The sequence below is a fragment of the Anoplopoma fimbria genome, chromosome 12, assembly GCF_027596085.1.
Source record: "Anoplopoma fimbria isolate UVic2021 breed Golden Eagle Sablefish chromosome 12, Afim_UVic_2022, whole genome shotgun sequence".
Lineage (NCBI taxonomy): Eukaryota > Metazoa > Chordata > Actinopteri > Perciformes > Anoplopomatidae > Anoplopoma > Anoplopoma fimbria.
This window is the reverse complement of record NC_072460.1, coordinates 4,519,847-4,546,220: the sequence shown is the minus strand read 5'-3', so window position 1 is coordinate 4,546,220 and position 26,374 is coordinate 4,519,847. Positions and strand designations below refer to the sequence as shown.

The following is a 26,374-nucleotide window of genomic DNA, read 5'->3' as shown; positions in this document are numbered from 1 at the left end:
GCAAAATAATCTGATGAATGATATTAAAGGGAAAGTTTATGGCTTGGTCATACACAGCACTCTGTAGTGAATATAAAATCAAGTGAAATCAATTGTATTTATTTAGCCCAAAAACATACATTTTTCTCAGGGGTCGTCATAATCTTGACGACCAAAAAGATTATTTTATTCAATCAAGGCACAAACACAAGCGCATTTTTGATTTAATTTATTAAGGTGACAATTTCTATATTACACATCTTTCATGTACATCAGCAATTAAACAGGAAAAAGAAAATATAGTGTTACCATAAACCTCTTAAACCTTTCTTTTACAAAAGAAAATTTGTTATTGACACCATTTACAACTTGTTTTCATTTACAGGAGAGTGACAGTGGTTTAGTTTCACATGGAGGATTCTGGAAAGAAACAAAAGAGCGGTGAATTATGATATTCACAATTTTGCTTAACTGCTATGTCCCTGGGATTTTAGTTTGCGATCGACCCAGAACAAGATTTAAACAATACTCCGCAAAAATGTAAATAGGCAACTTTACCTATCAACTTTGAATCATGATACATTCGTTATATTAAACTGAGTAGTTGCAGCTGAAGTCACAATTGGCCATCGAAACAGACCACGCGTCATCAGCTCAAGTGTTTTAGCTTTTCAACACCTTATAGTTTCTTCAAAATAACTCCTCTTGGTCCTACTTCTCCACAGCAGGGCCTAGAAGGACTGACCAGGACCAGAATCCAGAGTATCAATCTGGCCATAAAGCCCACATGGTCAATAATCTCTGGGAGCATCAAGTTGGTAAAAAGAATACCTGATGCCTGAAGGAGGAAATAAGGCAACCTGAGGGCTAATGACAAACAACATCTCACCACTCATGTGGAAAACAAAGAGCCTAGAGTTATGAACAACCAGGACTGGATACCTCACATGCTGAAGAAGAGAAAGTGGAGGGATATTTTTTTTTAAAAGTGCTGTGCTTTTTCAGGTCAACAACTCCTGCGTGCTCCTCAGTAACCACACCTGTCTGTTCAGTGTGCAATTATCCAATTTAAAAAGGGATACTTCAAAATGAGAAACCTCACCACCTGGTGTTTTTTTTTTATATTCAATTATCATAAACACCTCTTCAAAATTGAAAATATAGCCACATGTATTATTTCACTGTGCTTCAGACGTCAATTTTGAACCACTATCTTTGTCCCAAACGAAATGACAGAGGAAATTTGTTATAAGGTTAAAACACTCAAAAGGTAAAATGTCCTTTAAAAAAGGTCAGATGTGTAGGGTTTAGGGGGATCTATTGGTAGAAAAGGAACATTTACAACTAGATCTAAAATCGTTGTTTCCCTTAGCTTAGAATGAGCCCTTCATATCTACATAGAGTGGTGCAGCAATGAGTCCTAAAACCAGGAAATGTGTTAGCATTTTTGCACTTTTGTTTCAATCATCTTGAAGTCAATATTTATTTATGGTGTTTTTTTTGGTTAGTTACCTGAAATAAAGTCTGTTGTTAACACAAGCTTTAGAGAGACTAACGTCCCTCTCGGGAAGTTGTAAACTTTTAGGCGGTTGCTAACAAGTGGCTAAATTACACTACTACGTTTATTGCCCAACATTAGCTTTTTACTTTTGGCCGTTGCATTAATGCTATAGAAATCATAAAAGTGGTGTTCATTTGTGAATATTATCTTGTTAATCAAAAATAAGGTGACTTCCTTGTTGGCCTTGAAAAATACTTTATCCCTGAACTACTCTACAGCGATCGATTCACCTCACGAAGTCCGCCGCTTTGCATGGACACGTTTCTACAGTAGCCTGAAAAGGACAAACCAAACACTGGCTCTATAGAGTGCCTTGCATGATCTGACATTAACTGAAGGCCACTGTAGTTTTCCCACAAGCTTAGAGAGGGAGGGGTAAGCTGAGGGGTATTTAGTTGGTTGCAATCTGCTACCTCACCACTAGATGCTGCTAAATCCCATATACTTCTCCTTTAAGTTTAAAAACAAAAAAATAGAGTTTCAACACTGCATCTTTTTTTACAGTGATTTCTAAATTTCAATAAAAATGCTATTTATATTTCTTCATTCATTTTTTTTGTTGACTGTGGGGCAACAAAAGTTATAACTATCACCTTCCTTCAAATGCTACATGCTACTTCTGCAAACTATGCATTCAAAATGTCATTTAAGGTGTTACCCAAACACAAATTTTTTTGGTTCGACTTGCATTTGGTGTTTTTCACTTGGTTTTTTTTTTATTATTATTATTTTTTGTTTTTTTAAGTCAAGTTCTTAATACACTGAAATCATCTAAAAATACTTACTTCAATCCCACTGGATTTCCTCAGGATTGTTTTTCCAAAAAGACTACCCCATGAATTAAAACAAGGAAAGTGTTCAGTGTGTTTTGAATCTTATATTAAGAGGAATACCTTTACTCTCAGAATACTCCCAGAAAACTCTAATCCAAGACTTCCCATTCCCCCATCACAGTTTACAATCCCTGTCCCTATAAAACTAGGGACAGTTTAAGTTCTCTTGAAGTCCTCCACACTTCCCACCACTATAAATAATGGAGGCTACAATACTACGAAAATTATTGAGTGATTCACACATCAAATACTACAGAACCAGGAACAGAAAAGGGTTTCTCTCGTTATCTATCTATCTATCCATCAGGCATTTCGCCCGAATCTCTTTGCAGCACCAAGATTGTCTGTTATTTAAGCATTATTTTGGGGGGCACGCTGTAAAAATATATCGACAAAGCTATCATTTAATGTTGTCAAATGTTACCGTTCAAATAAAAAGAAAAAAATCCACTTTATCCATGATTAGACAGGCAGATGAAAGTGAGAGATATTTGAGGATAGGATGGGGAATCACAATGATGTGGATGATGCTAAAAAAAAGTGGATGAAACAAACAAACAAACAAACAATCTTAGAGCAACAAAGTTTGCTTTTTTGGTGAAAATCAAAATATTTTTCGAAAAAGCGCACCCTCTCAATCATGCCTTAAAATGACCAGTTGCTTTAAAGCAGAGCAACTTAATAATATGAAATCAGGTAGTCAAAGAATCTTTGATGAGACACTAATGTTAGAACCCGTGACCCTTGCGGTTGAACACTGGTGGTCTTTATTCCTTCGCGCTCCGGAACCCGCTATTGGAACCTCTCCTGGTTTCTCTTACTCCTGTCCGAAGCCTTCTGTCTCCTCGATGGCAAACATCAGCTTCTCCTTCAGTTGCTCGTAGCTCTTGTAGGGCGGCAAGTCCAGTCTGTTGAAGCTGTGGAAAATACAATTAATTAGTTGAGCTTGGCATTGGACTCATTGCGTTCAATCAAAGTACAACCTCTTTTAGAAAGAGCTGAATGGGCATCATATACGACTCTGATGTGACCCATAAAGAACTACACCCCCTCCTTATACCAATAAACCCATGTGGCTTAAGGTCTTTTCGTGTTGCTGGTTGTGATTATGTCCCCACTTATAAAAAACACAAACCAATAAAACAAACCAAACTAAAGCAGGAATCACTACGGCTTCCTACAATGAGCCGATACAAACAGTCTTGGGAGGACCAGAGCTTAGTCGCGTAACAATGTCGACTTTAGGAGTTTGGTGTGTGCTCTAGTGTAGTTTGCATGAACTCACCACGTGTGACTTCTTGGGAGCCAGTTTTCTTTTCCCACCTTCTCAATACAGAACTTCTGTGGACCGTTGCTTCCTGTAAAGTGGATCACAGGTCAGTCGGAGCAAGAATGATCATGGACAATTCAACACACCATCACCAGACAGTTACACGAAACTGGGAGAAAAGCAATCTGATCCCACTGATACCTAGCTTTAACTTATCTCAGATAGAAACTTCTAACTAGTAAAACAAGGTAGTACACTAAAGGTACTTAATAAACAGAGGACAGCAACAATGAAGAATAGGTTTACAAAAGAACAAAAAGCATAACAGAACTCCCTGCTGAATATTCCTTGAAGCATTATCCACACTCTGGTCTATATGTATATTTCATCTGCATTTGGAATGAAATGCCATCTGAAATGGTTATAAATTGATGTTATTATTACCCATAAGGTCGGCGAAGCCTCCTACAGGCAGGCGACAGGTACCGGTGACAAACTGCAGCAGCCTCATCCTCTTCTCATTGTCCATCTCCTTTATAAACTGCAGAACAAAGTGGAATTGCCGTTTAAAACACTGGAATTTCACTCGGAAAACTATACAATTACACATGCATTAGTTATTTATCACTTTACAGCATCATAAATTACATAAACTGATAATAATTACCATAAAATATTAAGGCTCACAACACAGTAAATTATTTTAGACCTTTTAAAATCATTAAACCTATGTTTCTCATTTCTTTAATGTCTCTGTACGTTACAGTGAAAGGTTTAGTAGGTGACTGCTGCAGAAGAACACCGACCTGCCAGAACCACATGATCTGTTTGCTGCCTCGAGCGTAGTGTCTGTATATGGTGTGTCTTTGCCAGTCTGTAAGGTCAATCTCCTGCATACCACAAAGCATCACCTGCAACAGGACACAAAGTTATTAATATCGAAAGACTCATTTTATTTCAGATCTTTCTACAACACAAATTCAATTTACAGCCCGATATGTCCATTCCAGATTTCACGCAGGTCCCTTTTTTGTGCATCCCATAACACATCATGTATCACATAATTGATAATCCATACCTCAAGCTCTTTAGCATCAAAGTACTGCAGGTACTGCTGAGGGAGGACCTCGTTGAAGCCTTCAAAGAAAGCCTGTGTCTGCTCTTCCACTCCTCTGGACATCCTCCACTCTGCTACCAGCCTGCAGGGGGAGACAGAGGAACATAGTCAGATTAGACGCTCTGGCTTGTAACACTATGTGCTACATCATAGCCTAAGCTTTTAAAGAGTAAAACCAACCTGACATTATATCTAATGTGTGAGTTATTGTGTGCCAACTTAAAAAGGCTGAATGAAAATGACTGAATCATATCAACAATCCACCTGATGTACTCCTCCTTGTTCTCCTCTGTGACCTGGAGGTCTCCTCCTCCTGGTTTCAGCTCATTGGTGGAGATTTCTCCCAGGATCTCTTTGTCAACGGAGAAGAACATCTCCAGCCCACACTCCTCGATGTTGTTGTCCCTGAAGAGAAGCACAGAAGATTACAGCACAACTGCTACAACGGCGTATGTCATCCATTTAACAGACGTGGCAGACTTTTCATCAGACTTGAATAAAGGCGTAGTGTGCCGCTTGTGTACTGAGCTTTTCCTTGCCCTGCCCTTGCTGCCCTGATTAATTACAGTAAAGCAAATATACGACACGTTTGATTAGTCACTGTCTCTTCAGTTACCAGATAAAGGTTCCAACAGCTGCCTCACTCATTAAATGTATGCTGTGTGATATACATCTACGCTCTCTATTCCTTAAGGTTAAAGGGTACAGTTCAGACGTTGGCAAACTGTGGACTTTACTTCGGGCGAGTTTACGCTGGTGAAATTCCTTCCTCTACATCTGAAAATCATCAGCAGGGAAGTTTCTACAAATAAACTTGGTTGTGAAGTCTGAATCATATGGTAGACTTCACTCAAAAGGCTCCAAACTTGACCTGGATAAACCACGGATTTTGGGACCAATTGTGCCATAGTGAGACATCAAGAAATGACATCATCCACAAACACTTAGCAGGATACCTAAGTTAACTTTTAGGGACAAGCATGAAAAACAAGACCACTTTGGAACCTGAGACACACAAGTGAGGTACACCACAACTTGAACACATCTACAATCTAACACCATCAATCGTACTTCGATTCTTTCATGAATGCCCAAAGACTAAGAAAGGTCTATCTTGTTGAACTTTCTGCAAAACACTGCTGCCCACATGGTTCTCTGTACTCACTTGATCCACATGAGGGAGTTGTAGAACTCCGGGTCTATTGACTCCAGGTCTTTGAGGGCCAAGGGCTTGTTCAGGATGCGCTTGTAAAACGGCAGCGAGAAACCAGTGTCGATGAACTTGCTGTGGAAGAGAGCCTGAGGAGACAGAAACACACACCGCTTATACTTGGTGTAGTCTGTATGGCGCAAAACACGAAACCTCCGCTTACAATGATTTTTCTTGCTACGCTACGTAAGATAAACAAACGTGTTCAAAAATAAGACCAACCATGGCGATGAAGCGTCCTATGAACTTGAAATACTTGAGGTGGTCAGGGTTGATGTAGGAGGCAGGGTTGATCTGGAGACAGTAGTTATCTTTCCCGGCATATTCAAACAGGCAGTACATGGGGTTCAGGACTTCATGGGACAACAGGAAGAACCACTCCCTGTAAGAGAGGACGCCACCGAAATGAGGACAGGACAGTACCACATAGCTAACAGCTAACAGCTAACAGCCCAAAACATATTAAACAGTAGATAGCGTTCCCTTTAGTACAGATCAACAGGAAAAGTAGGAACACATTTCAAATAAATCATTTAACAAAATTGAATAAATAATCCTCTCAAAATTATATTTCAATCAGACTTTAGCTGTAGCGGTTGTGGTAATGAGAAATATTGCCAGATAGTTTAGTTGCAAAAGCTCTTGCACTGGCAGAACAGGTTACTCAATAAGTTACAAAATAAGTTGAAATATCCAAATAATTATTGAGAAGGAAGTAAAGCAACTACAACTAAATGCATGAAAACCCCAATAACACATTTTCTTCAATGTATGTCAGCAGATATTTACAAAAATTAGCCGAGCCATTTTCTTATTTTTAAACTTACCTGGCAACGCCTCCGTAGTCGAGGCCTTCTTCTCCTGGGAAGATTATCCAGAGCCTCCTTCGCAGGTCTTGAGCGTTGAAGCTCATTATCTAAAATAGAAACAATGTTTGCGTAGATTGGTCATTGGCCAGATAGATTTTGTCTTCATTGCTTAAGCACATTTTCAAAAACACTGTTGCAGTTCTCGAAAAAACTAAAAGGCAATCACCACAGCAGCTTATGCAAAACATTAAAACTTCATCATCGAGTTGACCACTGCCACCAAAACATTTCCCTTTATCATTGCTTAGGTCAAGGAGGTCAAATGTCTAAGTAACTGTCTCAGTGAGACAGCAGATACAAGTAATAATAAATAATAATTAAGCCTTTATTAGTCCCACAATGGGGAAATTCGGTTCTCTGCATTTGACCCATCCCGGAGGAGCAGTGGGCTGCAATGAAACGCCCGGGAAGCAATTTTGGGGTTAGGTGTCTCGCTCAACGACACCTCGGCATGTTGCCTGTAGAGGGGTTCGAACCACCGACCTTGTGGTTGTGGGTCAAGCGCTCTACCTCATGTGCCACAGCCGCCCCCAAGTAGTGTTTATTTATGACATTTCTCATTAAAACCTCAACATAGCAACCCAATAATAACATTGAATATCCTCTACAGCTCACTGAACAAACTCATTCTAACCGCCAATGTTCACATTGCTGCTATTCACAGTGAGTTCCTTCTTATGTATCAGTAATGTAATAGGATGTACCAAAAAATACAAAATTAAAGTAAAACCAAATCTCAAGTCTCAATACAGCAATTTGATGTAAATTAGGAACTATTTAAAAATAGCAAACCAAACTAGAAAAAACCCGTTGGCCACTCACTGGCCTCCAAACACCCCTGTCTATAGTCACAGAATTTCATCTGATATTTGAAGAAAAAAATAATCTATAGTGTAACCATCCCCTACATGCCTCTTCCATACTCTGTCCTCCCTCTGTCCAATCACATATTGAATACTTTAACATCCTTGGCTCTGTATGACGTCTGGTTTTCCTCTCTTAGTATGCATGTCTGTCTTGTCCATATCCTGCAACTGTGGTACCTAAGCAAATCTCAAATGTACAAAATGTTTTATGTTCAAGTTCAGAAAAGTATCTAACCACTGCTACATTTATTTAAGACCAGTTCAAAAATAGTATAAAAGAAAATAAGTGATCTTCAATAATAGGCGGTTATGTTGTGGCACCAAGAATTTACCATAATAAAATAATGTATTATTAATTAGTATTAGTTATTATTACACAGATTTTTGTTTTGTTACACTATAAAAGTGTAACGAACAAGGCAACATCACTGTATCTAGAGGTAGAGTAGGTGAGTCACATCTTCCAAATATCAAACAAGGCAGTGAGTTCAGTGAGCTCCGTGTGACTGCGTGGCCGGGGCGGGACACTGTACCTGCTGGAAGGAGTCCTCAAACAGGGTTTTCCTGGCTACGTTGATCTTGATGTGTTGAGGCATTGACAGTTGCTGAAGAAAAGGGACAACACATAGGATTGGTATGGGCATTTGTGTGCCACGCTGCCAAGACTCAAAATGACTTTTAACGTAACATCCGACAGCTCAAAATAGGCAGTAGATAAGCAGTCTACTGATACGTATGGTATCCGATTGATACAGCTGGGAAAGAAACATGCACTAAAGGAGAATTTTACTGAAGTTTATTAAGCAGTATCCGGTCAAACTGTGTACTGTTCAAACTCTTACCTGGCACCAGAATCTGAAGTACTGTACTTTGGCTTTGAAGTCTCGAACGTAGGTGATCTGAGGTCCGTTTTCACTGTGGAGGGAAGGAAAAACATACAGACTCTTAATGTGTTTTAATACCTTAAAGCATGTTAAATTGTTATATTAACTTGTTTGAAGCTCAAACCATGATTTCCAGCCCCGGAAAAAGGATAAAAATATATGTGACGTATAAAATAAAACATTTTACCTTCAAAACGTATGCTACAAGAAACCCCATATTTCTCCTTAGTGAACAATATTAACACTAAAAAATGATTTACTTCTTATCGGATCTGCAAAAATGACCTAGATGACTAATTTTGGATTTAATGGGGTCAAAGAAGGTGACAAGTTTGCATGTCTCTTGCATGTCTCGGTTACTTAAAAAGAGTTTCAGACAGAGGGTAAATACAAGTGTATGCAGGCAGACAGTATGAGAAAAAATAAAGTGATTATTTTTTTAACATTAAGGCATATAAACATGTTCCAGTCGAAACCCATAATAGAAGAATGAGCCTGAAGATGAAGATGATAAGCCTCCTTTAAAGTTCCTGTCAGTTTATATCGTCACCATTCCCGTTCACCAAACTGGTTTTTCCACTGCTTGAACCATAGCAAGTAATTATCATGACTCAACTGGGGTTTCACATCCGTGAGACTGACAGACTAGGTATTCCATCAGTCATATCTGCATAATGAGTCACAAGTTCTAAAAATAGAGAGGGATTTTCAGAGAAGCTAAAGATCTTCGTAAACAAAACTACATCGTAGAATCCACTTAACTTGTGCTGTATGTTCAATAATTTCAGTGTCAAATACAAGTTAATACAAGTGAAAAAATTGACATCCCTATTAGCATCAAGTAAATATTTTTGTCTTAACACCAGCTTCTTATTAGGCACACAGATGGTTTCCTTCTGATGTGGACGGAATTCCAGGAACTGGAGGACTAACAGTAAATCCAATATGGGGAGTGTCTGAGACGAGGACAGTCAAGAAAAGCGCCATTGAGGAATTTATTTTTCAAGATGGCTGCAGGTTTCTGCTGAAGCCACTCTTGCGCCAGTATTGAACAAACCGGACAGTATATTTTAGCAAAAAAAAGAACAATTAACTGCAAATGTGTTCGCTGTACTTCCGTCATGATTTGGCCAATGTATAATGAACCAACTGGGCCCGCTGGTTGCCAAAAAATGGGCCACTGTTTTCCGTTTTTTTTGCTTTTATTGGTTGTAGCTCTAACCAATTGGGTCGAGAGGCCTTTTGGTCCATGATCACAGATTACTTGATGCCTCATTAAGCAACAAAGTAATATTTTTATGCGATTCTCAAGTAACAAGCTTTTTGAGGAAGTAGAAAAACAAAAATGGTGGAGGACGTACAGCGAGGATTTTCCAGTGCGAGGGTCGATGTAGGTGGTCGCTCTCCTGTTGTGGTCTACGAAGTAGGGAATACCGTCTACGGTGAACCTCATCTCCCAGCCCTCTGGGAGTGGCTTGTCATTCATCAAGCTAAAAAAAATAAAAAAAATAAATAAGAGATAAGATCAACATTTAGTGATTCATTGTTTCAGCAAACACATTTATGTCATATGAAAGTATAGTGCTAGATGCACTATACAGAGATGTTCATCTGATTTGCAGGTTATCACAAAGGACAGCGGTTGAAAATGCAAACTGACCCCTGTGTTCGTGGGTCCTCCCACTGTGTTGCTCGCGTAGGGTGATGTACAAAATAAACTCTACCATTCGAGTCCGTTCTTTTCTCTGAAAAGACACAGTAAAAAAAACAAAAAACAAAAAACAACAAAATAAATAGTCGATTATTCAACTCAAATTTCCCTGAAAATGTCTTTAACTTCATAATTTGCGAGACATTGAGGGTTTGGATGGATATTATAATTTCGCCCATGGCCACCTGTAGAATGTCTTAATCAATGTACCCAAGCCTCTATAAAAAAAAAAAAAATGAAGCTAGCAAGCAAACCACGAGGAAGCTCAAGGTCCACTTTCAGTCAAAAGGTCCCAGCAGAGGATGATTCAATTGTGTAATAGTCAGATTAGTCATTAGATCAAGAGATAAATGCAGTAAATCTGCAGACTTGGAGCGTTTTTGTGTTTGTTCACTTGTAGCTTGCCTTAGCTTGAGTACAAAGTTCTGCAATTTCACATTAAAAATACAGTATTCAAAGTGTTATATTTAACCATCTTGTACACCACACCACACTCTGGTTTAAGTGGGGATGTGTAGGGTGCATTCACAATTACAACACCTTGCTGAAGTGGGCCAACTTGTCTAAAAGGAATTCAGCTACAACTCTGGGTTGGTATTGGAGAGCACAGTTGAAAACCTCTTATCTTAAACAAACAACGTCTTGATTAAGTTCTTAAAAGGGAATGTAATGAGGTGAAAGTTGACACACATTAGTACATTACATATACACAAAATCCAAGTCTACCCTAGTAGAGGAAAGGTTCATGTAGTATTTAAATTGAAAAGCCTTAAAGATCTTACCCCATCCATGTGGCAGAGGCCCAAGAGGATCAAACTCCTTATTCTGAGCGGCTGACGGGTCCTGTAGCTACACAGCAGAGAATCAGAATCATTTTTTATGAATCAAAAAGCACCAAACGGACTACTACAGTGTTATTGTGATTTGATGCACAAACATACAAATGGAGTTACTTTGGTTATCAGAACAAATCAGATTTAAAGACAAATATCAGCATCTTTAAGCAAGTTTCTAGTTTGACATTAACTGTAATGTTACAAACATAATGCAGACAACGTAAATACTTTAACTCAATCATAACCTTCCTAAGCATGCCTATTAACAGTAACTGGGTTTAAGTTTGCATTGATACCAGTATATGTATTGAAATATCAGCATTATTATTGATTTCTAACTTGCAAAACTCATTCTCAGCAAAAACTGTTTCAAACACTTAAATCTCATGAACTCATGAAGGTGACGCATTGCTGTTTCATCACAGGAGAACCAGATGTGCTGTTTGCAGTAATAGCCACATTTTCCAGTTTATGAACGCCCACGCTGCTACACAGTGTCACATGACAAAGAGGAAGTCTCACCCCGAATATGAACCTCTGGTTGAACTGCTGCATGGCTCCCTGTAGCTGGCTGCGCTGGTGCTGCCACTGCTCGTAGTTACGCACCGTCTCCATTGTGGGGCGCTGCCACGTGGTGGTTCGTGTCATGTGATCGACAAAGTAGACCCGGCCCATCTGGTCGACTCGGCGCTCCCAGCTAAGGATACATGAAAGGAGGGAAGACAGTGGGAGGAAGATGAGAGGGAGTACAGGTAGACGCTCGAAACTTAAGAATACCAAAGTCAGTATGAAATATTCAAACCTATTGTCAATCTCCTGATCTTAAATATGCGATGTTACTGGAGTTTAAGAATCTTCATTTTGTGTGCAACATTTGATTGTCAAAAAAGAGGCAGAAAAATGAACAAACGAGAAGGGTTAAATGATGCTGCTATGGCAGACGGAATCCATTGGATCCACATTACCCTACCGGGTAAGTGGAACTGGGCGAATTGAAATAACTAGGTTGAATAAATGCGTCACAGCTCAAGAATAACGTAAATGATCATTGTGGTAGATGATGAACACGTCACAGGATATATACGTAGCTGCAAGCTGCTCTCTGCAAATTAAACAAGACGCCGTAGTGAAGGGACTTTTGAAAATCGACAGTGTGCAGGGTTTGTACCTCAATCCTATGTAAACATAAATAAAAACAAACTAGATTTTAGGCAGTTAAAGGTAACCAAGAGCATTTTTATGTACACCAACCGTTATGTTTGCATTCAGAGCATTGTGGGTATCCTTTACAAAAATGTAGAATCTCTGTTCTCAAAAAACACTTACACTGCGTTCCAAATTGCATACTTTTAATTTTTTACTTTTAGTACCTGCTGCAGCTGCCCGTTCATAGGATTCACTGTTGGATTGCAATTAGGAGATCTTCTTCATAACATGGCGCATTGAACTTTGACCCTCTAGCTCATATATTTGCTGCTCAAACGATTGAGGGTGAGAAGAAAGCAGGCTGGATACTGCGAGATGCGACGTTGTGTTTTAGAACATCCTGGTATTTTTAATGGTAGTTTGGGTATTGGAGAGCACAGATAGATAAACATACTACCAGCATTCTCTTTTTATGCCAGAAAAAAAAGATCTGGTACTTCCCAACACATATTACATCAAATGCGATATGCCAAAAATACCAGGATGTCCTACTGCATCCGGTCGCATTTTGCGGTATGCAGACTGACATGCTTCTCTGGCTATTCCGACCCACAATCCCCTGCTGAGCAGATATATGAACAATTGGGTCAAAGCTCATACTGCCATGTTATGAGGAAGTGGTACGCCACAATTGAATGCAAACTGAAAGCAAAAGTGCGTACTTTGTAAGGACAGCAGCAGCATGTACTAAAAGTAAAAAGAAAGAAAGGATGCAATGTGGAACAAAAGCTCATGTCCAAGTTGATGGATACAGGAACAGTGGACAGCAGCTACTGAAATTAACAATACATGTAAATAACATAACCAGTATCTAGTAACCCTCTGTTTTACGATGAAGGAACCCTCTCATTTGATCTACAAATATGCAGAACCAGTCAAAAGTCTGGACACACCTTCTCATTCAACTACTTTAAAGAAACATATTCTGGTTTGTTGAGCATTTGTTTGTTTACCACATAATTCCATATGTGTTCCTTCATAGGTTGGATGTCTTCAATATTAATCTACAATGTAGAAAAAAATAAAAATAAAAATAAAAATAAAGAAAAACCATTGAATGAGAAGGTGTGTCCAAACTTTTGACTGGTACTGTATTTCATTCTCTAAATAGAATCCAATAGCTTCAAAAAAAAAGGAAGGACTTTTTACCCAGGGGGCAGTGGATCAGGGCGCTCCCACGATGTTTTCTTTTCCACGTGATCCACAAAATACAACCTGCCGTTCTGATCCACCCTCTGCTCCCATCTAGGTAAAACAACGGCAATAAAATTGAGGACATTGGGTAATGGTGCAGGGCCCCAGCCATTTCTGTGACGCATTGATTTATAACAGCTATCACAACATGAGTAACCCTACAGAAGCAGAAAAACAGCCAGTGGAGGTCATGATGTTGTCACAATGACGGCACTGAAATAGCTCAAAAAGGTGTTTTCAGGGAATTATAGTTTGATGAAAACAAAGAGAGAGACAAAAACAAAAAGGCAGCCATGACGGCGGTGTGAGTTAGTCACAACCACAGAATGTTCAGACACACCTGGGTGGTTTCCTAGAGACAACAAGGTAACATGTCACTCTTTCCCTATTAATAATGCTATGAGTATGAAAACATTATTTTTTCCAGCCTCACATTTGTCGCTTATGCTTGCTACCATTCATAATGATTTTTTTTTTCCGATCTCTTCCTATGAATTTCAGTGAAGGTTTGATGGGATATCTTAACCGACCCAACCAGTAATCCCACAATCCTCACTGTTGTAACACTACGTAATTAGTTTGAACTATTTGTGTGCCGATCGGTGTGATGATTGTATTATTGCCGGCTGTGGAACAACCTGCCTGTCGGGGATCATAAAGATTACCTTGCTTTCATGTTTTAGCACTCACACATCCTCCTGTTGTTAAAGCAGGGGGAGGCGGTTTATTTTTGAAAGTATTTGGCATATTATAACCCATCAGCATGTGGCAGAATCCCAGTAGTAGAGCTCGCACAGAAGGATAAACGGTTATAGAGATAGAGAGAAAAGGATGCTAGCCCCCGTGTTACTTCATTAGCAGTGCAGCGGTCGCAGCTGTGAGTAGGGCTATTAGCAACATTTTCCCTCCATCTCTGAGACACCACTTGCTGCCGATGCTGGAAAAGCAACTTTTCCTGCAGGATATTTTCGCCCTTTGGATCAGAATTTCACAATCTAAGGGGAGATGCACAGGCATCTTGATTTGCAGAACAGTCAATGGGAACGCTCTCTCTTTGAAATGACCTGTGATTGGCCAAAATCCCGCGTCATGGACTAGTTTTTCTAAAGCCTGAAAACCAAGCCTAGAGGAGTTTTAAAGTCTAGTTTTTTCTCAGACCACTTGATTTAGAAAAGGGTTATTACAGAATGTTCTCCTTATGATATTAACAACATACTACCTACCCCAGCTTTAATGTGCACACACGTCTATTTATCCAAACATGCTTCAGGATTTAACTTTGCCTCGCTGCTGTATTATTTTCATTATTTATCACATAGTTTGATACACTCTACGTTAGGCTCAAGGATGACCCAGTTTTTTTGCATCACACTAATCCTACTCTGAATGTTTAATCGATTCTTTTCTTTTTCAAGTTTCTAATGATGAAGTTAGAGTTTTTGTAACTTGCACTTTTTCTGTTTCTTTGTCTCAATTCATTACACAACGCAGCAAAACAATTGCTCAGCTTGACATTGGGAGTTCAGATAATACTGTTAACTTTATCATTAGTGGCACCCTAAACTTGCACAAGTGATGGTTGGGTCAAACAATGAATACATTTTGTTCTGGTTATTCTTTAATAAAAGACCTCCCTCAGTTCTTGTGCAAATATTGCATAAAAGAGCGCTTACCCAGGGGTCAACGGGCCGGCGTTGACAGCGGGGACCCTCGGGGTGACCGCTGTGGTGGCGCTGCTGGTCGGCTGTCTGGGTGCCGCCGCTCCGGAGCTGGAGGCCGGAGTGGAGTTCCTGTCGGAGCCTGCCGATGGACTCGATTCTGGGGCTGTCGAGGGTGCTGATGCTGGTGTTCGCACCGGTGTATCAGAACCCGACTGGCCGTCGCTGCCGTCGGCTGGCGCAGAACCGTTGCTGGAAGATGCTGAGGAAAGAATTGGACATCACCGAGAGTTAAATCGTACATCCTCATGATGGAGGAGCGGAGACACGCTTGAGTTGGCAAAAGAACACCAGAAGATGTAATAAAAGACCAATTTTCTCATTCTATGCAAACTGTGAACAGTGTCTAGAACAGATCAGAACGGGATCCTCCGTCAGCAAATGTCTGACCTGGCGAAGAGTTGGGTCTGCGGGGGGTCGGAGGTGGAGGTCTGGAGGGCCTGGGTGGTCGGAGAGGTCTTGATGACACAGAGGGAGACCCCGTGCTGCTCACTGACCTCCGGCCACTGGGAGAAGACCTGTGCTCGACGCCGTCCACCGCTGGGGAGCTGTCTCGACTCCGCCTGGGAAGAAGAAGGTTCGACAGGGATAAATAAAGCAGAAACTAGACATGTGACACTAGTGAAACTCCACTGAGGATGGAAATAGCTGCTGTACCTCACGGCATGATCCCCGTTGGGTTGTGAATTCCCATTTGATGTACCTGAAGTGGAATCACACGAAATAAATGAAGCAGAAAGCAGCTGTCAAACATTAAATACATCTGTTCAGTTTGCATTTTCCTGACATTTGAAATCTGGTATTTCCTACAGTTGAAATGACAAATAAACCTAAACTTAAAAAACAATCCAAACAAGCTTTTGATGTGAACTCCCTCCGGCTTGCGGCTCTCCCTGTGACTCACTGTGATGGTCGGCCTCCGCCGCGGCGAACGCCTCGGAGTCGACGGTCAGGCCGTCCAGGCAGACGGACAGGTCTCCCACCACATCTGACTGGTCTCGGTCTGCAGACAGCTGTAAGGTCTGCACCACCTCAGCGACTACATGAGACGACAACAACAGAAGATGGTCAACTGAAAATGTATCGCCCTGCAAACGTTGAGCCAATCGCTGTTAAGAAGCATTCTCTCTTCAAACTTCGTCAAACCAGCGATTTGAGAAAACCAGCAATGTGAGGCAGTTCATGAATAAAATATATTGTTAAGATTTGGAAATTACTTCAAAAGATCCGCCTATAAATGTCACATCCTGGCAAAGTTACCAGGATGTGACATTTATAGGCAGATCTTTTGAAAATCACAGAAATAAATCTTTTTTTTAAATAAATGTGAGGAACAAGACAACACTGTAAGATCTGCTGGTCCTGTTCATGCTGAATATTGTTCTTGCTCGTATAATCCAGGGCTCATGTTCACATCTTTAAGTAATTCATAATTACAGATATGGTGATCAGTGTGTATTTTTCTGCTCTGTCATGGAACATCAAGCAGCTATTTGGCGTGTGATTTGTTTTTCAGAGTTCTCCGTCATTAGCACTGCTGGACAGGGTCCATGCATACAAAATGAAGCAGGCATGGGACTGAATGGATTCTTTATGCCAAACCAAAACAATGTAAAATCTAGCAGGGCAATAATGGGAGGACAAAAAACAGCAGCCTCTTTCAGGAATGTTAAGTGAAGTTCCTCATCGATTGATTTTCTTGCTCTGAAAAAGTCCGATACCACATCTGTAAATGCTTTGAAATACCATTTGTATTTTGAAAAGAGGCCTGAATAACGTCAAGCTTTTTACATTTTTTCATTAACGCTTAACACAACAGATGCATACCAGATAAGTCTCTGCCAAAACCTTTGTTGGGCAGAAAGTTATGTACTTTACATTTTACATTTCTGGAAATTTTTATTACAAACAGCCGTTTGAAATTAATAAAAAGTGGCAGAAATAGACAGAACCAAAAAAAACATAGAAAACACACCTACACCAAGACACAAACCAAGACATAGCATCCAAGATGTCATATAAAAAGCATGTTACCATTTTTTCAGACTCTATATACACAGTACACAGTTTTTTTTTTGATTAGTGTGTTTCAGTTTCACATGGCATTGCAGCTCTGAATAATGTTCATAGTGACATATTTACAACGTTCCTCCCTCTGAGCTCAAACAGAGGCTGCCTGTAGACTAGCTATCTGAAGTGGTACAGGTTTGGTACCAACTGTACACATTGTAAGTTGAAACTGAGCCACACTCAGGAGGATTTAGAAATAGAAGATAAGTCAGCAGATTTGGGCTAAAAATGTATTTCAAAAACAATGCTTGTATACAGATGCCGAAGATTGAAAATGTATCTTAAAAAGAATACTTCACACCCAAAATGACAAGTTGTATATCAATTAGCCTTGTATCCTTGAAGGAAAACTTGCAAGCCTCCATCGTGAACAAAATAATCTAAAATCTCCTCTTCCGTCACAGTCCAAACTGTTTTTAATGGTAAAGTTTTAGCAAAGATGTACGTGTTTAACGTATGACATGAAATTTGGATTATACTTTTTGAGCACATTTTTTGCAATATATTTAAAATAGTTTTTGAATAAATGTCATCTTTGTCGACTCCGACCAATGTATGCCTGATTGCACATCTCTAAAACATGACAATGAAATGTAAGTTGTTGTTGTTTTTAAGCACAGATGCACACAGAGGACGTCCTGCTGGTATTGTTGTGAAAGCAAACAGTGAATGTGGAGAGGGCCAGAAAGGAAAAAAGAGTAAGTAGAACAGCTGCCTGTGTGTGTGTGTGTGTGTGTGTGTGTGTGTGTGTGTGTGTGTGTGTGTGTGTGTGTGTGTGTGTGTGTGTGTGTGTGTGTGTGTGTGTGTGTGTGTGTGTGTGTCCTTCACTCACTCTTCATGTCGTTAGACTTGAGCGTGTCGCTGACGTCCAGCGTGGCCATGCCTAGCATCACGTCGGACTTCAGGGTCTGATGGCTCCAAACCCGAAACACCAGTTTGCTGAATGGAGTCACAATCCTGTTGGAACAAACAAAGCATTGATACTTTCAGATGACAGATGTCCACTGAGGATCTGATTTCAGAGGGCCCTCCGCTTTGCCGTCATTTCATCAATGTTTGAAAACGGCAGCCTCATGTCATTTCATTTTAAACAGGCCCTATTATGCTATTTTCCGGGTGCATATTTTTATCTCAAGTTGCAGTTACAACATGTTTACATGCGTTAATGCTCATAATCCTCCTTATTTTTCTCATCCTGGCTGTCCTGCAGCACCTCTTCTCACCCTCTCTCTGAAATGCTCTGTTGTAGAGCTTGCTCCTCCCTCCAGAAAGCAAAGTCTGGTCTGATTGGTCAGCTAGCCCGCTCTGTTGTGATTGGTCAACGTCTCACATTTCAAGAAACTCTTCCTCTGGAGCTTCAGCTGTCTCTCTGTTTTGTTGTTTGAGGGCCAAAATAGCCAGAAGGAGTTTTACGTCACTTCTGTAACATTATGACCTCATAAAGTTACGGAAGTGAAGGAGAGAATTCAATGGAGCCGTTTCAGGCAGCTCAGGAGCTTCTGAGGGGGAGGGTAACTCCTTTTAGGCGTGGACTTCAGGTTTTACACTCTACGGACCTTTTACATGTACAAAAATATATATAACACACTAAAGGAGAGGGGAAAAGTGAAAAAGCATAATAGGGACACTTTAAATGATAATGTGAAACTAAGCTGTATCGCTGATAGCAACAAGAATAAAAATGAACTTCAACCTGAGCAGGTTTTTCAGATGCATCACTCCTTTCGCCAAATGACACACCACTGTTTAGAGGTTCTTTTCAGAGATTTAAAAAGTGAAAGCGGCTAAGAGTTGACTGATCCGTCAGCCACTGTGGCTGTGTGAGCAGCAAAAGTCTTTGTCTTGATGTGAAAGCAAACTCACAGACAATGAAGTTCAGAGGCTATTCAGGGACAACGAGTGTCTATAACCATCACAGTGACAGTTGTTCAGCTGGCAGCCGCAGGAGAAAAAAAAACGTCTGCGGGCACAGGTCCGATTACATCCCATAGTAAACACTTGTTACATAACAACTAGGGCCCCTGTGGGTGCAAGGGAAACTGTAGAACTCTATATTAAGAACAGCAGAAGATCCTGGACGGGCTAAGAGCAAGAGGTCGTGTGGTGTGTGTGAGAATATGCTGGACTGCAGGGAGTCACATGGTGTGCTAAATGTACAGTGGAGGTTTAGAAACAGGATTCAGGACACACTCTGTGGCATTTTCCTAGTGAGTGCTAATCACTGATTGGAGATAGCATATCTGTATATATCTTAAAAACTGCTCACACACACACACACACACCATTATCCGGAACTCAAAAAAATAACACTTGAGAGAAAATCCTTTACGAAAAGCCAAGTCCTGGTGACTCATTCTAAAAAGAGAACTGCTGCAGGCAAAACATCTTGATTAAGATCATATGTTACACCAGCATTTTTTTTTTTACAAGAATAAGGAAGTATATTTTTGTATGCTTTGGAGAACCTCCTCAAGGTCTGGACAGTTTTTCGTAGGAAATTATGTTACGCCAAATACTACAGTAGGCGGTATTTCTTCTCAAGATATGCTTCTTCCTCAGAGCCAACCACCCAAATGAATACACTGGTTTCATTAATCGTTTACCTCAATGAGCAGACACTGCGGTTAAATACACCAAGACCATCAACAGACTGTGCACTCTGTTTGTTTGTCTATGTTTCCTGTACGAGCTTCTCAGGAAATTTGAAACTTACAACATCCTTGATGAGCAAGTTAATGTTGTTATAATTGATAAAACTGCCACTGATTTTCTTTCAGAACCTTCAGTACTTTTGTAATTCAGCAATATCAGGACTTGAACAAAATATATTATTGTTTATAACAGTTTAGGGTTGTTTTGAGCTGCCTGGAATACCAGACTGGTGACATTTAACACACTAGGGTGAATAATAATTAGGGTAAGATGTCTATCAAACCAGACTTAATTGCCTCCAGGATGTTTTCTGTGAACAACCAATCATTAGAATTCACTCTGTGTGGCCCTATGTGGCAAATTCCAGCATGCAGGCAGCACAACATTCACATTTTTAATACTGTTTGACACAGTTCTGGCTAGAGTAAAATCTCTTTCATTAGTAGCAACAGAATGACAAATAGTGATTATCATAAATGTGATCACGTCAAATAGGGCTGGCAATCTCGGCGAGAGTTTGACTCACACAGTGAGCGGCTGCTTCCATTTGGGGCTGTGGGTGTTGTTGCACTTCTCCGTCTTCTTGGACTGGCCGTCGACTGTCACTTCCACATATGGACTGGGACCAAACCAGTTTTTCTTGTTCTCTTTGAGTTTTGCCGATAGCACTGGAACAGATAGAGGGAAAACGTGCCGGTGGACCGTCAAGTCGTGTTGGTTGCAGAAAGAAAACATGGAAACAATGACTTTCCAACGACAAATGCTATTTAAATGAAATGCAAAACTTGGGAACATGGTTGCAATTAAGGCAACATGTATTTAGCTGGTGAAGCAGTGACAGTTACTATCTCGAGATGTCACTTAGGCAATAGCAAACAGGCAAAGTGTAAGTTCTCACAGTGGGCCTTCATCATAGGAGACATTTTGACTTATTATAGTAGAAAAAGCACAGGTGTTACTAATAACATTAACGATGGCTCTGTCGTATTTAGTCCCAGTAAGCCGTGAAAGTGTGAAAGTGAGCCAGCGCGCGCAATAGCAGGACACTGAAATTAAAGCAGGTAAATAGAATTCAGCCATTATCAATTGTATAATTTACACATGCGCTTTTCCTAGTTTTGCGTTAAAATAAATACCTATTATTATCATCTTTTAACTGAAATAGCCTAATGTTGAAGGTAAAATGAGTTTTAAAAAAAAAAACAGAAATGGAAAAACAGACGAACCTCTGTTCATTTTGTCGAAGACTTACCGGTGATTTGTAGCTGTGCCTTCATAGGGTAACCGTTTGAAGTGCCCGTCTTTGTGACTCCACTTGCCATGACATAGGGCTGAGGTGTGGGCCTGCAGCACAGACAACACATCATTAGGAGGGTGACGAATCACTTTCAAACTGCTGCAAATTTGCAGCATACAGATGAGATAATTCAGATCAAGGACAGTTAGCCTGCAATATGAAAGACTTCAAAGACTGAAAGAGGCTATACCAAATGTTGCAGATAAAGATCAGGCAACACTATATTATTACTATAATACCATTTGTAAAATTAGATCCCAGTGGTAGCTATGTAGCATTTATTCTGACTTGTGTGCTCCAAACATTTCCAACAACTCCAGGGCGAAAGACAAAATGTAGTGAACAAAGTTAGATGTTATCATTTCCAATAAAATGTTTATATCCAACAAAATATTCTGCTTCAATTCTTATTTGTTGGCGTTTAGCCCATCAGAAACCACATTTTCACTGTGGTCAAAAAACAAGTCGCTCTTCTTCACACACAAAGTTAAGCAGACACCTGTATTACCAGGGCGGTCGAGCAGCAATCTAACAGCACCATGACTTACATACCACATAAAAAATAAAAAAAAAGTATCTTATTAAATATTTTTTAAATATAAATATTTTGGGGGATGACCATGACGACAGACATTCGAAGATTCTTTAGAAATCATCAATAGAAGCGTGACTGTATGTTTTAAATAAAACTCCACACAGAAGAGCCACCCAATGAATGTAATGTTATAACGCTGTCATCTGGAGCACCAAATGTAATAGATGGATCGTCTTCCTGGAATCTATCCTCAACATTGAAACAGTATTTATATCAACTGTTGACATTTGCATTCAGTATGCCAAGATAAAAAGAACAGACTGTGCACTCACAATACATAACAAGTTCCATGGAGCGAAACAAGGCTGCCACTCTGTTAAGAGTTACCTGTCAGATGAGGCGTCATGTGAAACACACAAGACGTTGCACCATTATAGAAGGTAATAAAAGGAGACAAAGGTCAGGCCTGCAGCCTGTGAAATACTGTCTCTATAAACAAGCCAGCACTGCATCTTCAACTTTAGAGTGACTACAAAGTACAGCCTGTGTCTATACTCCTTCTCTGTACCCAAATACACCTGATTGCCAACTAAAAAAAAGTATACAACTGTAAACAACTGAATACATTAGGGTAACACCTTTTTGCTGTTCTGCATGCTGTTAACTTTTTAGAAATATTCTTTAAGCTAGGGAACTAGAGAAAAGCCTTAAGGGACTGACATCAACACCTGATGTTTTATGCTTTCAGTTTTAGATCATTTGATTATTTTTTTACTAATTTAACTAAAGCTGCGATGGAAATATAATTACAAGAAACAATAGACAATAGCGTTTTGGGTATAATTTTCCCCTTAAAAATAGACAGATATGAACTAAGGAACTTGGCTGTGACACTGAAATAAATGTGTCACTCAAAAAGGAAGGAAAGGGATACACTGGCACCGGAATCAGGTGCTGTGATCTTTCCTAGGACCTGGTCAGTGCGTCACTGAATAATGCACATTTCTCAGTCTATCCCGTATGAACAGGGCAGAGTGGAAGAAAGCGAGGAGCTCCTGGGTAAACTTTCACTCTTGCTACTGCTTTAGGCTCTGTCAATAATTCATTGCAACTGCTGACTTTGCAGCATCGCGAGCAGGCCGACTGTGTTTCAAAGACGAGGGTATCCACTGAATATTAAACTCTACAACGACCTGGCTTGACTTGGATTTTTTTTTTTTAACCAGCTTAATAACGTCATCCACAGGCCGGTAAATTCTGTGGTAAATCTAAAGTGAATTTGTGCTCAAATTGCATGATTTGATGGCTGTAGAGCTCTGAGTGTGGTCTCTTCATAGGATGCTATGCACTTGAAGTGCCCACTGTGAACAATATCACCTGAACTACCAAAAAACTCTAAATTTGTCGGGGCTAAAATTGTATTCTTTAAACAGTAAGGTCCTTGGACTGGTTAATTCATAGAAATACACTGTTTACACCATGACAAAGCGTACAAAACAATGGTGCATATCCCCAAAACAAACCTTTATGATGACTGACTTTCTCATAACTAAAGTGGCCCTGTTATGCTTTTCCACTTTTTCCCCTCTCCTTTAGCGTGTTTATTAGGGCTGTAAAGTCCTAGTCGACTGGTCGACTTATTGGTCGATACGTTCTGGGTCGACCAAAATTCTGATTGGTCGATTTTTTGCCGTGTTAATTTCATAAAGTCGTCATCAGGAGGAAAGTACCAAGTGCTAATGGGGGTGTTTTCAGAGCCCTGTTTCACAGAAAACAGCCTGTCTTCAGAGAACACCCCCCTTGTTTTCACTATTTTGGATTAGCCCAACCCACTAGAGACAGGTAGATTGAAGAAGGTCCATGTTATTCAACGTCCGGTGGTTTAATTGCTGAATATTTATTTTTATTTTGAGCGTTTCATTTAAGTTTCATTTGAGTCCTCCTCCTCTACCATCCATGTCAAAGACATCGGCAGTGTGGCAGAATTTTTCCAAAATAGATGGCGGGAAAAAAGTCGAATGTAAAATTTGCAAACAACAGTTTGCATATCACAGCTCGACTACAAACATGGCGTATCATCTAAAAACGGTAATATTTCAATATTATAGCCTATTAATTTCATATTAAACATATTTCAATATTTTAGTCTAATAATCGTTTATTCGTTTTATAACTGCAGGATCCCTCCGATACACCCAGACCACGCTGGATGTTAAGCCTCCTCTATCATCCAAACGCAAACATGATATCACAGAAGGAATTGTGAATTTTATTGCTCAGGATATGAGGCCCATTGGTGTCGTGTTTAATAAAGATAATTTTCCCTGAATTGCCTTTTGTGTTTAATTGCCTTCTTGTGCTGATATCAGTATATATTTTCGGTAATCATGGGCTATTATATTGCGCAGATGCCTCCCCCCCCCATTAGTCGATTTTTAGTCGAAATTTCAGGGTTTTAGTCGACCAAGAATTTCTTTGGTTGATTACAGCCCTAGTGTTTATATATATATAAAAATATATAAACACACACATGTACATGTAAAAGGTCCGTAGAGTGTAAAACCTGAGGTCCACGCCTAAAAGGAGTTACCCTCCCCCTCAGAAGCTCCTGAGCTGCCTGAAACGGCTCCATTGAATTATCTCCTTCTCTTCCGTAACTTTATGAGGTCACAATGTAACTTTATGAGGTCATAATGTTACGGAAGTGACGTAAAACTACTTCCGGCTAGTTTGGCCCTCAAACAGAGCTGAAGCTTCGAAGGAAGAATTTCTTGAAATGTGAAACGTTGACAAATCGCAACAGAGAGGGCTAGCTGACCAATCAGAGCAGACTTTGCTTTGTGGAGGGAGGAGCAAGCGCTACAACGGAGCGTTTCAGAGAGAGGGTGAGAAGAGGTGCTGCAGGACAGCCAGGATGAGCTAAACAAGGAGGATTATGAGCATTAACGCATGTAAACATGTTGTAACTGTAACTTGAGATAAAAATATGCACCCGGAAAATAGCATAATAGGGCCTGTTTAAAGGGACAAACAGGTTATATATTGTATTATGATGCATGTGTGATAATATTCACCATCCATACTTCAAGGTTAAACTTAAGTTCACCACAATATCAACACATTATGTCATGAATTACTAAAAACCTGATGTGAACACAAATGAGGTCAGGAGAAGCTGTGCATGTTGTGATTATTAATAGTAGTAATAGCAAAGCCAACCAAGGGGAACAGCAGACACCTATGACTCAACACGTGACACTGCCTGTGAACAACAACACTCAGACGAGGACAAACAAACAAACACACACATCCACCCTTGCCAAGTTGTTAACGCCTAATAACAGTGACGTTATTATAATCCAACTAGGAGAGCAGACCGAGCTAACGCTAACTAGCCGAGCAGAGAGGAACAGCAGGTGAGATCACCGTGTGTGTGTGTGTGTGTACAAGTTGAATGTCAGCTGGTGATCAGGTCTGACAGCCTAGCCCGGCTAACTGCTAGCCTACTAGCTCGTGTCATCATCATGGCTGTCTGGAGCTCCCAAAGATGAGGAAAAAACAACCCCCCCCACCGTGTTGAGAGGTCTGGTGTGTCTGTGCTCACTCACCCGGATCAGAGACGAGGTCGTTACACCGAACAGGGGACGCCGCGGTGGACTCCGGGCTGCGGGGTGTTTAGGTTTCAGTCCGGGTTTCACTTCAAGGGAGAATAAACTTCCACCATCTTCGTAAACTCACGTCACGTGATCGAAACAAGGTGGGGCGCACGCTTCCGCTCCCCCCTCCCCTCGGCGCTGTGATTGGACCAGAGTTGGGACAGGATGGACCAATGAGCGGCCGGGAAACACGATGATGCGTTTGGGGGTTGTTGTTGAATTATTCTAAAAAAAAAAAAAAAAATGAATGGATTATACGTTGATTGGGACTCACTTTTGAGGTCTTATTCAGACAAGAAATCTAAATAAATGTTTGCTACATCAGTGAAAATATCATTTGTAATTTATGGAGAATCAAATAAGATAAGATAAAATAAGATAATCCTTTATTAGTCCCGCAGCGGGGGGATTTACAGGATTACAGCATCATAGGTTATAGTGCAAACAAGAGACATAGTAAAAGAACAACAAGATAAAACAATATTACAAGTATTATAAATAAGCAATAAACACAGTAAATAATCCACAATAACTGAAATAGTATATATACAGACAGAAAACTATTATAACTATAATTGCACAGTGTATTTGTATTGTTGCTGATTATAGCAATCCATTGATCACAGTTGAAAGATATACACGATACTTTATTTTGTATTACCTGACTTCTGTGATTCCTTAGTAGAAAAATTAACTAAATGTAAGTTCACCAACATCCCTGTTTATATGAGCAAGGTCAATCCATGATCTTTAAATGCGCATTAAAATACATTGTTGTCGACTTATAACGAAAACAAAAGTAAGTGCTAGACTTCCTGGCAGCACGTAAAGGCAGCATAGACGCTGAACCTGTGCCACGCTGCTCCAGTGACGTGGTTCTGTATCAAGCGTGCTTTCACACTGTCTAATG

General features: G+C 40.1%; 1 protein-coding gene across 1 annotated transcript; it reads right to left on the bottom strand.

The window, feature by feature from the left end:
• Positions 1-193: 193 nt before the first annotated feature.
• Positions 194-26,177, bottom strand: itchb (itchy E3 ubiquitin protein ligase b). The gene is made up of 25 exons (XM_054609194.1): positions 26,126-26,177; positions 25,417-25,689; positions 21,229-21,320; positions 20,503-20,644; positions 18,157-18,281; positions 16,159-16,293; positions 15,912-15,957; positions 15,645-15,817; positions 15,210-15,456; positions 13,492-13,587; positions 11,659-11,833; positions 11,083-11,149; positions 10,250-10,334; positions 9,951-10,079; positions 8,548-8,620; positions 8,239-8,310; positions 6,798-6,886; positions 6,193-6,352; positions 5,926-6,059; positions 5,025-5,165; positions 4,722-4,842; positions 4,450-4,554; positions 4,088-4,184; positions 3,659-3,731; positions 194-3,290 (listed from the first exon to the last, which is right to left on the bottom strand). Exons 3-25 carry the CDS (start codon positions 21,296-21,298, stop codon positions 3,191-3,193), a joined length of 2,655 nt encoding a protein of 884 aa, XP_054465169.1. The 5' UTR covers positions 21,299-21,320; positions 25,417-25,689; positions 26,126-26,177; the 3' UTR covers positions 194-3,190.
• Between the last annotated feature and the right edge of the window lie 197 nt (positions 26,178-26,374).